This window comes from Oncorhynchus mykiss, chromosome 29 (genome assembly GCF_057628025.1).
Source record: "Oncorhynchus mykiss isolate SJ-2025 chromosome 29, ASM5762802v1, whole genome shotgun sequence".
Lineage (NCBI taxonomy): Eukaryota > Metazoa > Chordata > Actinopteri > Salmoniformes > Salmonidae > Oncorhynchus > Oncorhynchus mykiss.
The window spans coordinates 47,411,189-47,426,310 of NC_143050.1; the positions used below are offsets into that span (position 1 = coordinate 47,411,189).

Consider the following 15,122-nt stretch of genomic DNA (forward strand, 5'->3'; position numbering starts at 1 on the left):
TTTTTTGAAGAGGTCCCTGAGGATGCTGATTATGAACTGGGCTGCTGTGCTGTGATAGGCATTTCACAGCTGAACTCCCTCCTAATTAAACAAGGTTTTGGGAGCCACAGTAATAACAAGGCATTAAAGGTCCGGACTCTATTGTGGGGGCCCTCTCTCAAAAGGGATTATAATTTTCTTTCATTTGGGAGTTACTGAGAAATCTAAATCCACTTTAGTTCAGTTCCCCAGCTGACACGTGATTCTGAATGGACATTTCAAACTTTTTTAACAAATCAAAAACTGAAAAATTGGGCGTGCAAAATTATTCAGCCCCCTTAAGTTAATACTTTGTAGCGCCACCTTTTGCTGCGATTACAGCTGTAATTCGCTTGGGGTATGTCTCTATCAGTTTTGCACATCGAGAGACTGACATTTTTTCCCATTCCTCCTTGCAAAACAGCTCGAGCTCAGTGAGGTTGGATGGAGAGCATTTGTGAACAGCAGTTTTCAGTTCTTTCCACAGATTCTCGATTGGATTCAGGTCTGGACTTTGACTTGGCCATTCTAACACCTGGATATGTTTATTTTTGAACCATTCCATTGTAGATTTTGCTTTATGTTTTGGATCATTGTCTTGTTGGAAGACAAATCTCCGTCCCAGTCTCAGGTCTTTTGCAGACTCCATCAGGTTTTCTTCCAGAATGGTCCTGTATTTGGCTCCATCCATCTTCCCATCAATTTTAACCATCTTCCCTGTCCCTGCTGAAGAAAAGCAGGCCCAAACCATGATGGTGCCACCACCATGTTTGACAGTGGGGATGGTGTGTTGCTTTTACGCCAAACATAACGTTTTGCATTGTTGCCAAAAAGTTCAATTTTGGTTTCATCTGACCAGAGCACCTTCTTCCACGTTTGTGTCTCCCAGGTGGCTTGGGGCAAACTTTAACCGACACTTTTTATGGATATCTTTAAGAAATGGCTTTCTTCTTGCCACTCTTCCATAAAGGCCAGATTTGTGCAATATACGACTGATTGTTGTCCTATGGACAGAGTCTCCCACCTCAGCTGTAGATCTCTGCAGTTCATCCAGAGTGATCATGGGCCTCTTGGTTGCATCTCTGATCAGTTTTCTCCTTGTATGAGCTGAAAGTTTAGAGGAACGGCCAGGTCTTGGTAGATTTGCAGTGGTCTGATACTCCTTCCATTTCAATATTATCGCTTGCACAGTGCTCCTTGGGATGTTTAAAGCTTGGGAAATCTTTTTGTATCCAAATCCGGTTTTAAACTTCTTCACAACAGTATCTTGGACCTGCCTGGTGTGTTCCTTGTTCTTCATGATGCTCTCTGCGCATTTAACGGACCTCTGAGACTATCACAGTGCAGGTGCATTTATACGGAGACTTGATTACACACAGGTGGATTGTATTTATCATCATTAGTCATTTAGGTCAACATTGGATCATTCAGAGATCCTCACTGAACTTCTGGAGAGAGTTTGCTGCACTGAAAGTAAAGGGGCTGAATAATTTTGCACGCCCAATTTTTCAGTTTTTGATTTGTTAAAAAAGTTTGAAATATCCAATAAATGTCGTTCCACTTCATGATTGTGTCCCACTTGTTGTTGATTCTTCACAAAAAAATACAGTTTTATATCTTTATGTTTGAAGCCTGAAATGTGGCAAAAGGTCGCAAAGTTCAAGGGGGCCGAATACTTTCGCAAGGCACTGTATCTATGAGGGTGCCCGTGTTTACGGATTTGAGGTTATATCTGGTAGGTTCATTGATAAATTGTGTGAGATTGAGGGCATCAAGTTTAGATTGTAGGATGGCCGGGGTGTTAAGCATGTCCCAGTTTAGGTCACCTAGCAGCACGAGTTCAGAAGATAGATGGGGGCAATCAAATCACATATGGTGTTGAGGGAACAGCTGGGGGCAGAGGGTGGTCTATAGCAAGTGGCAACGGTGAGAGACTTGTTTCTGGAAAGGTTAATTTTTAGAAGTAGAAGCTCAAATTGTTTGGGTACAGACCTGGATAGTAAGACAGAACTCTGCAGGTTATCTTTGCAGTAAATTGCAACACCGCCCCCTTTGGCAGTTCTATCTTGTCGGAAAATTTTATAGTTAGGGATGGAAATTTCAAGGTTTTTGGTGGTCTTCCTAAGCCAGGATTCAGACACGGCTAGGACTTCCGGATTGGTGGAGTGTGCTAGGGCTGGACGCCTAGTACGTTCAGAACAGAGAGTAAAAGGAGCAGATTTCTGGGCACGGTAGAATATATGTTTAAGGCATAATGTACAGACAACGGTATAGTAGGATGTGAATACAGTGGGGGTAAACCTGTGCACATAGTGATAATGAAAGAGATATTGTCTCTAGAAATAGCATTTAAACCAGGTGATGTCACTGCGTGTGTGGGGGGTGGAACTAAATTGTTAGCCGAGGCGTGTTGAGCAGTGCTAGAGGCTCTACAGTGAAATAAAACAATAGTTACAAACCAGAACAGCAATCGACACGGCATGGTGACGTTAGGGAAAGGCATGCGTAGCCGGGTGATAATACAAGTCCAGTGCGTGGCTTCAAGCAGCTAGCGGCATTGAAGCCATAGTCGTGAAGTGTGTGGCTTCAAGCAGCTAGCGGAATTGAAGCCATAGTCGTGATAAAGAATGAAGAAAGAGAGCATCTAAATACAGACCCAACAAAACATGATGGGAGGCTCCGTGATAAATTTAACTTGTTGGCCGAGTCACATCCTTTGGTTTGACATTGTGTCCATCCACCAAATATAAGTCTGTTGTGTAACTATGCCACTCCTCAACAGCACCCAGTCAAGTGCTGTAAAACAATGGCTTGCCATTTCAGTCCATTCTGCTGCTATTTGCACATTAAAGACTATGAATGGAGTAGAGTTAAGTGTGCGTGTGTAGTGGGTGCATGCATTAAATGCTCAAATTCAATAAACAATGTATTTGTCCATATGTTGACACCTTCAGTGTATGGTTGACTCTGTAGGTGCTACGTGGACAGCAGTACGGCCGGAGCTGTGATGTGTGGAGTGTGGGCTGTGCCGTCATCGAGATGACGTGTGCCAAGCCCCCCTGGAACGCAGAGAAACACTCCAACCATCTGGCCCTCATATTCAAGGTACCGTCAACACAATAATTGTGGTCCTGTATGGCTCAGTTGGTAGAGCATGGTGCTTGAAATGTCAGGATTGTAGGTTTGATTCCTGGGGCCACCCAATGTGAAAAATGTATGCACGCATGACTATAAGTCTCTTTGAATAAAAGTGTCTGCTAAAGGGCATTTATTATTGTTATAATTAAAGCCACAAGGTTAGGATTTTAAGGAAACCATGTCCAGTCACTTAGATATGTGATCAATTTGTCTTCAGGACCAGAAATATCCTCTACCTAGACATTTTATTGTTGGTCTTTAGCATTATCATTGAATATGATAATGGGCGGCAGGGTAGCCTAGCGGTTAGAGCGTTGGACTAGTAACCGAAAGGTTGCAAGTTCAAATCCCCGAGCTGAAAAGGTTCAAATCTGTCATTCTGCCCCTGAACAGGCAGTTCCACTGTTCCTAGGCCAAAATAAGAATGTGTTCTTAACTGACTTGCCTAGTAAAATATGCGACCCACAAAAAACTGCACAATCAGTGTTTTCCCCAACTAGATGGAGTTGTCACTCTCTGCTTGTAAGGCTGAACTGTGAAATAATTCACAGGATAGACTGTTACAACATTACTTTATATTGATTGATGTACACACATATAGCTGTAAAGACTCACGTATAGTTGTAAAAGACATACAGTACTCTAGTGACTTCATAAAGCATTCATACCCCTTGACTTGTTCCACATTTTTTTGTGTTACAGCCTGAATTCAAAATGGATTAAATATTTGTTACCCCATAATGACGAAGTGAAAACATGTTTTTAAAAATGTTTGCTAATTTATTGAAAATTAAGAAATATCTATATATTATATTCTATATTCAGACACCTAAGTCAATACTTCATAGAAACAAACACCTTCGGCAGCGATTACAGCTGTGAATATTTCTTGATAAGTCTCTAAGACCTTTCCACAACTGGATTGTGCAACATTTGCCCACTATTTAAAAAAAAGAAGTATTCAATCTCTGTCAAATTGGTTGTTTATCATTGCTAGACAACAACTTTGCCACTCAGGAACATTCACTGTCTTCTTGGTAAGCAACTCCAGTGTAGATTTGGCCTTGTTTTTAGGTTTAGGTTTCTCTTGCTGAAAAGTTCATTAATCTCCCAGTGTCTGATGGAAAGCAGAAAGCAGACTGAATCATGTTTTCCTCCAGGATTTTGCCTGTGCTTAGCTCCATTCCATTTATTTTTTTATCATGAAAAACTCCCCAGTCCTTTAGAATTTCAAGCATACCCATAACTATACTTGAAAATATGGGGTGTGGTACTCAGTAATGTGTTGTATTGGATTTGCTTCCTTCAATTTCACTTTGTCAATTAGGTTAGTATTGTGGAATAACTGCAATGTTGTTGGTCCATCCTCAGTTTTCTACTGTCACAGCCATTAAACTGTAACTGTTTTAAAGTCACCATTGGCCTCTTTCCGGCAGTTAGGAAGGACGCCCGTATCTTTGTAGTGACTGGGTGTATTGATACACCATCCAAAGTGTAATTAATAACTTCACCGTGCTCAAAGAGATATTCAATGTCTGCTTTTTAAAATGTTTACCCATCTACCGATAGGTGCCCTTATTTGCGAGGAATTGGAATACCTCCCTGGTTTTTGTGTTTGAATCTGTGTTTTAAAATGTACTGCTTCACTGAGACCTTACAGATAATTGTTAAGGTCATATTGAAAAACATAATTCCACATAATTCCACTTTCAGGCAGAATTTTATGAGATTTGAGAACATATTGTGAATGATTTTAGATCATTCCTCTATGCAGAGTCTTTCCAGATCCTTGATATCCTTCGCCTGCGCTGATGGACTGCCCGGCAGGTAGTCTAGTGGTTAGAGCGTTGGGCCAGTACCTGAAAGGTTGCTGGATTGAATCCCTGAGCTGACAAGGTACAAATCTGTTTTTCTGCCACTGAGCAAGGCAGTGAACCCACTGTTCCCTGCCGCCGAGGACGTGGATGTTGATTATGGCAGCCGCCCGCACCTCTCTGATTGAGAGGGGTTGGGTTAAATGTGGAAGACACATTTCAGTTGAATCCATTCAGTTGTACCACTGACTAGGTATCCCCCTTTCTTCAATTCAAACCACAGGTTTTCAATAACCAGGTTTCTATCCAACATTTTTATGCGAGTAAAGTACATTTCGGATATCAAATGTCATGACAAGCTTGATGGGATCAGCAATTTGACAGTAAACTTTCCACATACAGTATTGACCCCAAAAAATACCCTAGAAAAGGTGGGATATTTTTAAGTGAGAAATAAAAACGCTTTATATGCAAATATTGATATAACAACCATCATATTGAAGTAAATTGCTCTCCTTCACTGCAGCCGAGGTGAGTAAGACATTTAAACGTGTTAACCCTCGCAAGGCTGCAGGCCCAGACGGCATCCCCAGCCGCGCCCTCAGAGCATGCGCAGACCAGCTGGCCGGTGTGTTTACGGACATATTCAATCAATCCCTATACCAGTCTGCTGTTCCCACATGCTTCAAGAGGGCCACCATTGTTCCTGTTCCCAAGAAAGCTAAGGTAACTGAGCTAAACGACTACCGCCCCGTAGCACTCACTTCCGTCATCATGAAGTGCTTTGAGAGACTAGTCAAGGACCATATCACCTCCACCCTACCTGACACCCTAGACCCACTCCAATTTGCTTACCGCCCAAATAGGTCCACAGACGATGCAATCTCAACCACACTGCACACCGCCCTAACCCATCTGGACAAGAGGAATACCTATGTGAGAATGCTGTTCATTGACTACAGCTCGGCATTCAACACCATAGTACCCTCCAAGCTCGTCATCAAGCTCGAGACCCTGGGTCTCGACCCCGCCCTGTGCAACTGGGTACTGGACTTCCTGACGGGCCGCCCCCAGGTGGTGAGGGTAGGCAACAACATCTCCTCCCCGCTGATCCTCAACACTGGGGCCCCACAAGGGTGCGTTCTGAGCCCTCTCCTGTACTCCCTGTTCACCCACGACTGCGTGGCCACGCACGCCTCCAACTCAATCATCAAGTTTGCGGACGACACAACAGTGGTAGGCTTGATTACCAACAACGACGAGACGGCCTACAGGGAGGAGGTGAGGGCCCTCGGAGTGTGGTGTCAGGAAAATAACCTCACACTCAACGTCAACAAAACTAAGGAGATGATTGTGGACTTCAGGAAACAGCAGAGGGAACACCCCCCTATCCACATCGATGGAACAGTAGTGGAGAGGGTAGCAAGTTTTAAGTTCCTCGGCATACACATCACAGACAAACTGAATTGGTCCACTCACACAGACAGCATTGTGAAGAAGGCGCAGCAGCGCCTCTTCAACCTCAGGAGGCTGAAGAAATTTGGCTTGTCACCAAAAGCACTCACAAACTTCTACAGATGCACAATCGAGAGCATCCTGGCGGGCTGTATCACCGCCTGGTACGGCAACTGCTCCGCCCTCAACCGTAAGGCTCTCCAGAGGGTGGTGAGGTCTGCACAACGCATCACCGGGGGCAAACTACCTGCCCTCCAGGACACCTACACCACCCGATGTCACAGGAAGGCCATAAAGATCATCAAGGACATCAACCACCCGAGCCACTGCCTGTTCACCCCGCTATCATCCAGAAGGCGAGGTCAGTACAGGTGCATCAAAGCTGGGACCGAGAGACTGAAAAACAGCTTCTATCTCAAGGCCATCAGACTGTTAAACAGCCACCACTAACATTGAGTGGCTGCTGCCAACACACTGACACTGACTCAACTCCAGCCACTTTAATAATGGGAATTGATGGGAAATGATGTAAATATATCACTAGCCACTTTAAACAATGCTACCTTATATAATGTTACTTACCCTACATTATTCATCTCATATGCATACGTATATACTGTACTCTATATCATCGACTGTATCCTTATGTAATACATGTATCACTAGCCACTTTAAACTATGCCACTTTGTTTACATACTCATCTCATTTGTACATACTGTACTCGATACCATCTACTGTATCTTGCCTATGCTGCTCTGTACCATCACTCATTCATATATCCTTATGTACATATTCTTTATCCCCTTACACTGTGTACAAGACAGTAGTTTTGGAATTGTTAGTTAGATTACTTGTTGGTTATTACTGCATTGTCGGAACTAGAAGCACAAGCATTTCGCTACACTCGCATTAACATCTGCTAACCATGTGTATGTGACAAATAAAATTTGATTTGATTTGATTTGAATTCTAGCCACAGAGTGATATTGTCTGGTCCTCCCACTATGACTTTGGAAAGCATGCAGTTTATTAGTCTGCAGATTAAATAAATTATGATGAACTTCACAGGGTAATGAGCTTCACACTCCAATAAATATCTTATTCTGGTGACATAATGATTGATGCTTGGCTGTCCATAATCTCATCATGTTCAGTTGAAGTCAGAAGTTTACATACACCTTAGCCAAATACATTAAAACTCAGTTTTTCACAATTCCTGATATTTAATCCTAGTAAGAATTCCCTGTCTTAGGTCAGTTAGGATCACCACTTTATTTTAAGAATGTGAAATGTTGAGAGAATGTAATAGTAGAGAGAATGATTTATTTCAGGTTTTATTTCTTTCATCACATTCCCAGTGGGTCAGAAGTTTACATACACTCAAATCGTATTTGGTAGCTTTGCCTTTAAATTGTTTAACTCGGGTCAAATGTTTTTGGTAGCCTTCCACAACCTTCCCACAATAAGTTGCGTGAATTTTGGCCCATTCCTCCTGACAGAGCTGGTGTAACTGAGTCAGGTTTGTAGTCCTCCTTGCACGCACACGCTTTTTCAGATCTGCCACACAAATTTTCTATAGGATTGAGGTCAGGGCTTTGTGATGGCAACTCCAATAACTTGACTTTGCTGTCCATAAGCCATTTTTCACAACTTTGGAAGTATGCTTGGTGTCATTGTCCATTTGGAAGACCCATTTGCTACCAAGCTTCCTGCCTGACTGATGTCTTGAGATGTTGCTTCAATATATCCACATAATTTTCCTATCTCATGATGCCATCTATTTTGTGAAGTGTACCAGTCCCTCCTGCAGCAAAGCACCCCCACAACATGATGCTGCCACCCCCATGCATCAAGGATGGGATGGTGTTCTTTGGCTTGCAAGCCTCACCCTTTTTCCTCCAAACATAATGATGGTCATTATGGCCAAACAGTTCTATTTTTGTTTCATCAGACCAAAGGACATTTCTCCAAAAAGTACGATCTTTGTCCCCATGTGCAGTTGCAAACCGTAGTCTGGCTTTTTTATGGTGGTTTTGGAGCAGTGGCTTCTTCCTTGCTGAGTGGCCTTTCAGGTTATGTCGATATAGGACTCGTTTTACTGTGGATATAGATACTTTTGTACCCTTTTTCTTCAGCATCTTCACAAGGTCCTTTGCTGTTGTTCTGGGATTGATTTGTGCTTTTCACACCAAAGTACGTTCATCTCTAGGAGACAGAACGCGTGTTCTTCCTGAGCGGTATGACGGCTGCGTGGTCCCATAGTGTTTATACTTGCGTACTATTGTTTGTACAGGTACAGGTGCGTGGTACCTTCAGGCATTTGGAAATTGCTCCCAAGGATGAACCAGACTTGTGGAGGTCTACAATTATTTTTCTGAGGTCTTGGCTTTTTTCTTTTGATTTTCCCATGATGTTAAGCAAAGAGGCACTGATTTTGAAGGTAGTCCTTGAAATACATCCACAGGTACACCTCCAATTGACTCAAATGATGTCAATTAGCCTATCAGGAGCTTCTAAAGCCAAAAGAAAAGAGCACAGTCAACTTAGTGTATGTTAACTTTTGACCCACTGGAATTGTAATACAGTGAATTATAAGTGAAATAATCTGTCTGTAAACAATTGTTGGAAAAATGACTTGTGTCATGCACAAAGTAGATGTTCTAACCGACTTGCCAAAACTATAGTTTGTTAACAAGAAATTTGTTGAGTGGTTGATAAACGAGTTCTAATGATTCCAACCTAATTGTATGTAAACTTCCAACTTCAACTGTATACGAGTGTAGGTGTTATGGACATTAGATAGTGTATAGTCCATAGATACTTTTGCTATTAGTTTTTTTCCAGATATCTATTTTATTTTACCTTTATTTAACTAGGCAAGTCAGTTAAGAACAAACTCTTATTTAGAATGACGGCCTCAGAACAGTTAACTGCCTTGTTCCGGGGCAGAACAACAGATTTTTACCTTGTCAGCTCAGGGATTCCATCTTGCAACCTTTCGGTTACTAGTCAAACGCTCTAACCACTAGGCTACCTGCCGCCCTATCATTCCCATCTCTTTAGTAAGAGAGTTCAATATCTTTGAAGATCTTAGGTTTGTGGTGGGGACTTGAGATGATTTGTCCAGGGTTGGGTTGAGGGTACAATTAAAATCTCCAGCCACCACTCCAAAGGAAACACAATGCTCATTGAACAGGGTTATAATTTTTGACATGAATGCAGGACTATCTGTGTTAGGGGCGTATATGTTTACGATAGTAAATGGTTGCCCATACAGTGACCCAGTTATCAAAATAAATCTCCCCCACAGATCAGATATGTTTTTGTCAATTATGAATGGAACATGCTTATGGATAAGAATGGCTGTGCCTCTACTGTTTGTTTGATTTGAAAGACGAGAAATCCCAATCTCCCACCCAAGCTCTGCAGAGTTTAGCAAGTTCACCATCACACAGGTGTGTCTCTTTTTTAATAGTGTGATGTTTGCTTTTTCCTTTTTAAGAACACATATCTTTTTCCATTTTATTGCATGACCTAGACCATGGCATGTCAGTAGATTTAAGGTACTAGTCAATGTCATCAAGCAGTAATCGAACTGTACTGAAAGTTATCTCTGGGTAAAGGTGGATTATAGTTACAGCTGTGATCATATAAAAGATAAGTAAATGGTGTACATAAAATAACAATCTCTGAACAATCTCTGAACACCCCAGCCGAGTTCCCAAACAACTCGACATATCCCTTTGGATCTATTAACCCCACGCTCAGTCTCAATTCTGTGTTCCAAAAAACGGGAACAATTTTGGACCAAATAAAACAGAAATTATGCAGCAAATCCTTAAAACTTCTTGACGCACCCATCCCGTTAGCGGGATCATTCTCATCAACATCCACTGAATTGCACAGCGCCAAATTCAAATTAAATTACAAAAAATATTAAATTTTCATGAAATCTGTCACGTTCTGACCTTATTTCCTTTGTTTTGTATTTATTTAGTATGGTCAGGGGCGTGAGTTGGGTGGGCAGTCTGTTTGTTTTTCTATGATTTGGGTATTTCTATGTTTCGGCCTAGTATGGTTCTCAATCAGAGGCAGGTGTCATTAGTTGTCTTTGATTGAGAATTATACTTAGGTAGCCTGGGTTTCACTGTGTGTTTGTGGGTGATTGTTCCTGTCTCTGTGTTTGCACCAGATAGGGCTGTTTTGAGTTTTCACATTTCTTGTTTTGTTAGTTATTTCATGTATAGTTCCTTCATTAAAGAACATGAATAACCACCACGCTGCATTTTGGTCCGCCTCTCCTTCAGATGAAGAAAACCGTTACAAAATCACAAGTGCAATATAGCAAAACACAGCTTAGCTTGTTGTTAACTTCTTATGGAATAGGGGACGGTTGCGTCCCACTTGGGCAAAAAACAGGGAAAATGCAGCGCGGCAAATTCAAAACAATTCTATAAAAATCTAACTTTCATTAAATCACAGATGTAAGATACTCAATTAAAGCTACACTCATTATGAATCCAGCCAACATGTCAGATTTTTAAAAGGCTTTTCGGCGAAAGCATAAGATGCTACTATCTGATGATAGCACAACAGTAAACAAAGAGAGAGAGGCATATTTCAACCCTGCAGGCGCAACACAAAACGTAGAAATAAAATATAAATCATGCCTTTACCTTTGACGAGCTTCTTTTTTTGGCACTCCAATATGTCCCATAGACATCACAATTGGTCCTTTTCATCGATTAATTCCGTCCATATATATCCAAAATGTCAATTTATTTGGCGCGTTTGAAAAAAAACAGTTTCCAAAATGCGCAACGCCACTGCAAAATATTTAAAACGTTGCCTATAAACTTTGCCAAAATATTTCAAACTACTTTTGTAATACAACTTTAGGTATTTTTAAACGTTAATAATCGATCAAATTGAAGAGGGGTCTATCTGTTTTCAATAGAGCACGAGAGGGAACTAACGCTACTTTTCAAGTCTTGGCCAACTCTCAACAGCGTTACCCTTTTCCAGGATGGCCCTACTTCTTCATTGCACAAATGAATAACCTCAACCAAATTCCAAAGACTGGTGACAACTGAAAACAAGTTGCTAAGAAATATTGTTTGCCAATGAGAACTCAGTGAACAGACAGAGACCTAAAAAAAAAAGTCTGAATGGTTAGTCCTCTGGGTTTTGCCTGCTACGTAAGTTCTGTTATACTCACAGACATGATTCAAACAGTTTTAGAAACTTTGGAGTGTTTCCTATCCAAATCTACTAATAATATGCATATCTTATATTCTTGGCATGAGTAGCAGGAAGTTGAAATTGGGCACGCTATTTATCCAAAAATGAAAATGCTGCCCCCTATACCTTTAGAAGTTAATCCTGGCGTGTCAGATTTCCATAAAGCTTTTCAGCGAAAGCATAACAAGCGTTTATGTAAGAACGTCTCTCTCAGTAGACAAAATATTACAAACAGCTAGCAGCCTAGCTGTTTAGTCAGGAATGTCAGAAAAGCAATAAATTAAATCGCCTTTGATGATCTTCGGATGTTTGCACTCACAAGACTCCCAGTTACACAATAAATGTTCCTTTTGTTCCATAAAGATTATTTTTATATCCAAAATACCTCCATTTGTTTGGCGCATTATGTTCAGAAATCCACAGACTCGAGCGGTCACGACATCGCAGACGAAAATTAGCATCCGTAAAGTGCGTAGAAAGATGTCAAATGTTTTTTATAATCAATCTTCAGGTTGTTTTTACAATATATAATCGATAATTTGCCAACCGGAATGTAGCTTCTTCCATAGGCGAGAGAGAGAAAATGGCAGTTGCGCATGAAAAACTCTATGTCTAAAGACTGTTCACAGCTTGAGGAAGCCATAGGAAAAGGAATCTGGTTGATATCCCTTGGAGGCAAGGCATCCAATGGAACAGAGAGCTTTCAGGAAAAACAGCACTTCCTTGTTTGATTTTCCTCAGGTTTTCGCCTGCAATATCAGTTCTGTTATACTCACAGACACTATTATGACAGTTTTGGAAACTTTAGAGTGTTTTCTATCCTAATCTGACAATTATTTGCATATTCTAGTTTCTGGGCCTAAGAAATTGGCAGTTTCAAATGGGTACGTTTTTTAGCCAAAAACGAAAATACTACTTAAGTTAAAATTAAGATGGATCTATAGGATAAGTTGTTTGTTTTTATTAAAACAAAATATCAACAGGATAAGGCCATGGGCATAAAATTGACACATTGAGGCTCCTGTTAGGTCTGTAAATGTGTCGTAATCGACAGGCTATAAATGGTGGAGGCCTATGTGAAAATGATAACTACCAATAATAACGAAAAGGGGAGAAAATAAATATAAAAGTTTAGTAGGCCTAGGTTAGGCTATAGGGCCTATCCCTCTCTCAGCTAAAATAAAATTAATTCAAATTAGATGGCTATGATCAAATCAAATTCAATCAAATTTATTTTATATAGCCCTTCGTACATCAGCTGATATCTCAAAGTGCTGTACAGAAACCCAGCCTAAAACCCCAAACAGCAAGCAATGCAGGTGAAGAAGCACGGTGGCTAGGAAAAACTCCCTAGAAAGGCCAAAACCTAGGAAGAAACCTAGAGAGGAACCAGGCTATGTGGGGTGGCCAGTCCTCTTCTGGCTGTGCCGGGTGGAGATTATAACAAAACATGGTCAAGATGTTCAAATGTTCATAAATGACCAGCATGGTCGAATAATAATAAGGCAGAATAGTTGAAACTGGAGCAGCAGCACAGTCAGGTGGACTGGGGACAGCAAGGAGTCATCATGTCAGGTATTCCTGGGGCATGGTCCTAGGGCTCAGGTCCTCCGAGAGAGAGAAAGAAAGAGAGAATTAGAGAGAGCATATGTGGGATGGCCAGTCCTCTTCTGGCTGTGCCGGGTGGAGATTATAACAGAACATGGCCAAGATGTTCAAATGTTCATAAATGATCAGCATGGTCGAATAATAATAAGGCAGAACAGTTGAAACTGGAGCAGCAGCACAGCCAGGTGGACTGGGGACAGCAAGGAGTCATCATGTCAGGTAGTCCTGGGGCATGGTCCTAGGGCTCAGGTCCTCCGAGAGAGAGAAAGAGAGAAGGAGAGAATTAGAGAACGCACACTTAGATTCACACAGGACACCGAATAGGACAGGAGAAGTACTCCAGATATAACAAACTGACCCTAGCCCCCCGACACATAAACTACTGCAGCATAAATACTGGAGGCTGAGACAGGAGGGGTCAGGAGACACTGTGGCCCACTCCGAGGACACCCCCGGACAGGGCCAAACAGGAAGGATATAACCCCACCCACTTTGCCAAAGCACAGCCCCCACACCACTAGAGGGATATCTTCAACCACCAACTTACCATCCTGAGACAAGGCTGAGTATAGCCCACAAAGACCTCCGCCACGGCACAACTTAAGGGGGGGGGGGGGGGGGGGGGGGCGCCAACCCAGACAGGATGACCACATCAGTGACTCAACCCACTCAGGTGACGCACCTCCTCCAGGGACGGCATGAGAGAGCCCCAGTAAAGCCAGTGACTCAGCCCCTGTAATAGGGTTAGAGGCAGAGAATCCCAGTGGAAAGAGGGGAACCGGCCAGGCAGAGACAGCAAGGGTGGTTCGTTGCTCCAGAGCCTTTCCGTTCACCCTCCCACTCCTGGGCCAGACTACACTCAATCATATGACCCACTGAAGAGATGAGTCTTCAGTAGAGACTTAAAGGTTGAGACCGAGTTTGCGTCTCTGACATGGGTAGGCAGACCGTTCCATAAAAATGGAGCTCTATAGGAGAAAGCCCTGCCTCCAGCTGTTTGCTTAAAAATTCTAGGGACAATTAGGAGGCCTGCGTCTTGTGACCGTAGCGTACGTGTAGGTATGTACGGCAGGACCAAATCAGAGAGATAGATAGGAGCAAGCCCATGTAATGCTTTGTAGGTTAGCAGTAAAACCTTGAAATCAGCCCTTGCTTTGACAGGAAGCCAGTGTAGAGAGGCTAGCACTGGAGTAATATGATCAAATTTTTTGGTTCTAGTCAGGATTCTAGCAGCCGTATTTAGCACTAACTGAAGTTTATTTAGTGCTTTATCCGGGTAGCCGGAAAGTAGAGCATTGCAGTAGTCTAACCTGGAAGTGACAAAAGCATGGATTAATTTTTCTGCATCATTTTTGGACAGAAAGTTCCTGATTTTTGCAATGTTACGTAGATGGAAAAAAGCTGTCCTTGAAATGGTCTTGATATGTTCTTCAAAAGAGAGATCAGGGTCCAGAGTAACGCCGAGGTCCTTCACAGTTTTATTTGAGACGACTGTACAACCATTAAGATTAATTGTCAGATTCAACAGAAGATCTCTTTGTTTCTTGGGACCTAGAACAAGCATCTCTGTTTTGTCCGAGTTTAAAAGTAGAAAGTTTGCAGCCATCCACTTCCTTATGTCTGAAACACATTCTTCTAGCAAGGGCAATTTTGGGGCTTCACCATGTTTAATTGAAATGTACAGCTGTGTGTCATCTGCATAGCAGTGAAAGTTAACATTATGTTTTCGAATAACATCCCCAAGAGGTAAAATATATAGTGAAAATGATGATGACATTTCGCGGGGCGTGTGGGTCATTGGATGGCGGCTATATGTCGTCTTACCTCCTTTATTAATAACAGTAATC

General features: G+C 42.0%; 1 protein-coding gene across 1 annotated transcript in view; it reads left to right on the forward strand.

Moving 5' to 3' along the window:
- LOC110509539 (mitogen-activated protein kinase kinase kinase 1-like) overlaps window positions 1-15,122 on the forward strand; it is a 29,191-nt gene that overhangs the window by 2,770 nt on the left and 11,299 nt on the right. Inside the window, exon 6 of the mRNA XM_090226272.1 lies at window positions 2,992-3,123. Coding sequence (XP_090082398.1) covers window positions 2,992-3,123 — 132 coding nt within the window. The remainder of the gene's footprint in view (window positions 1-2,991; window positions 3,124-15,122) is intronic.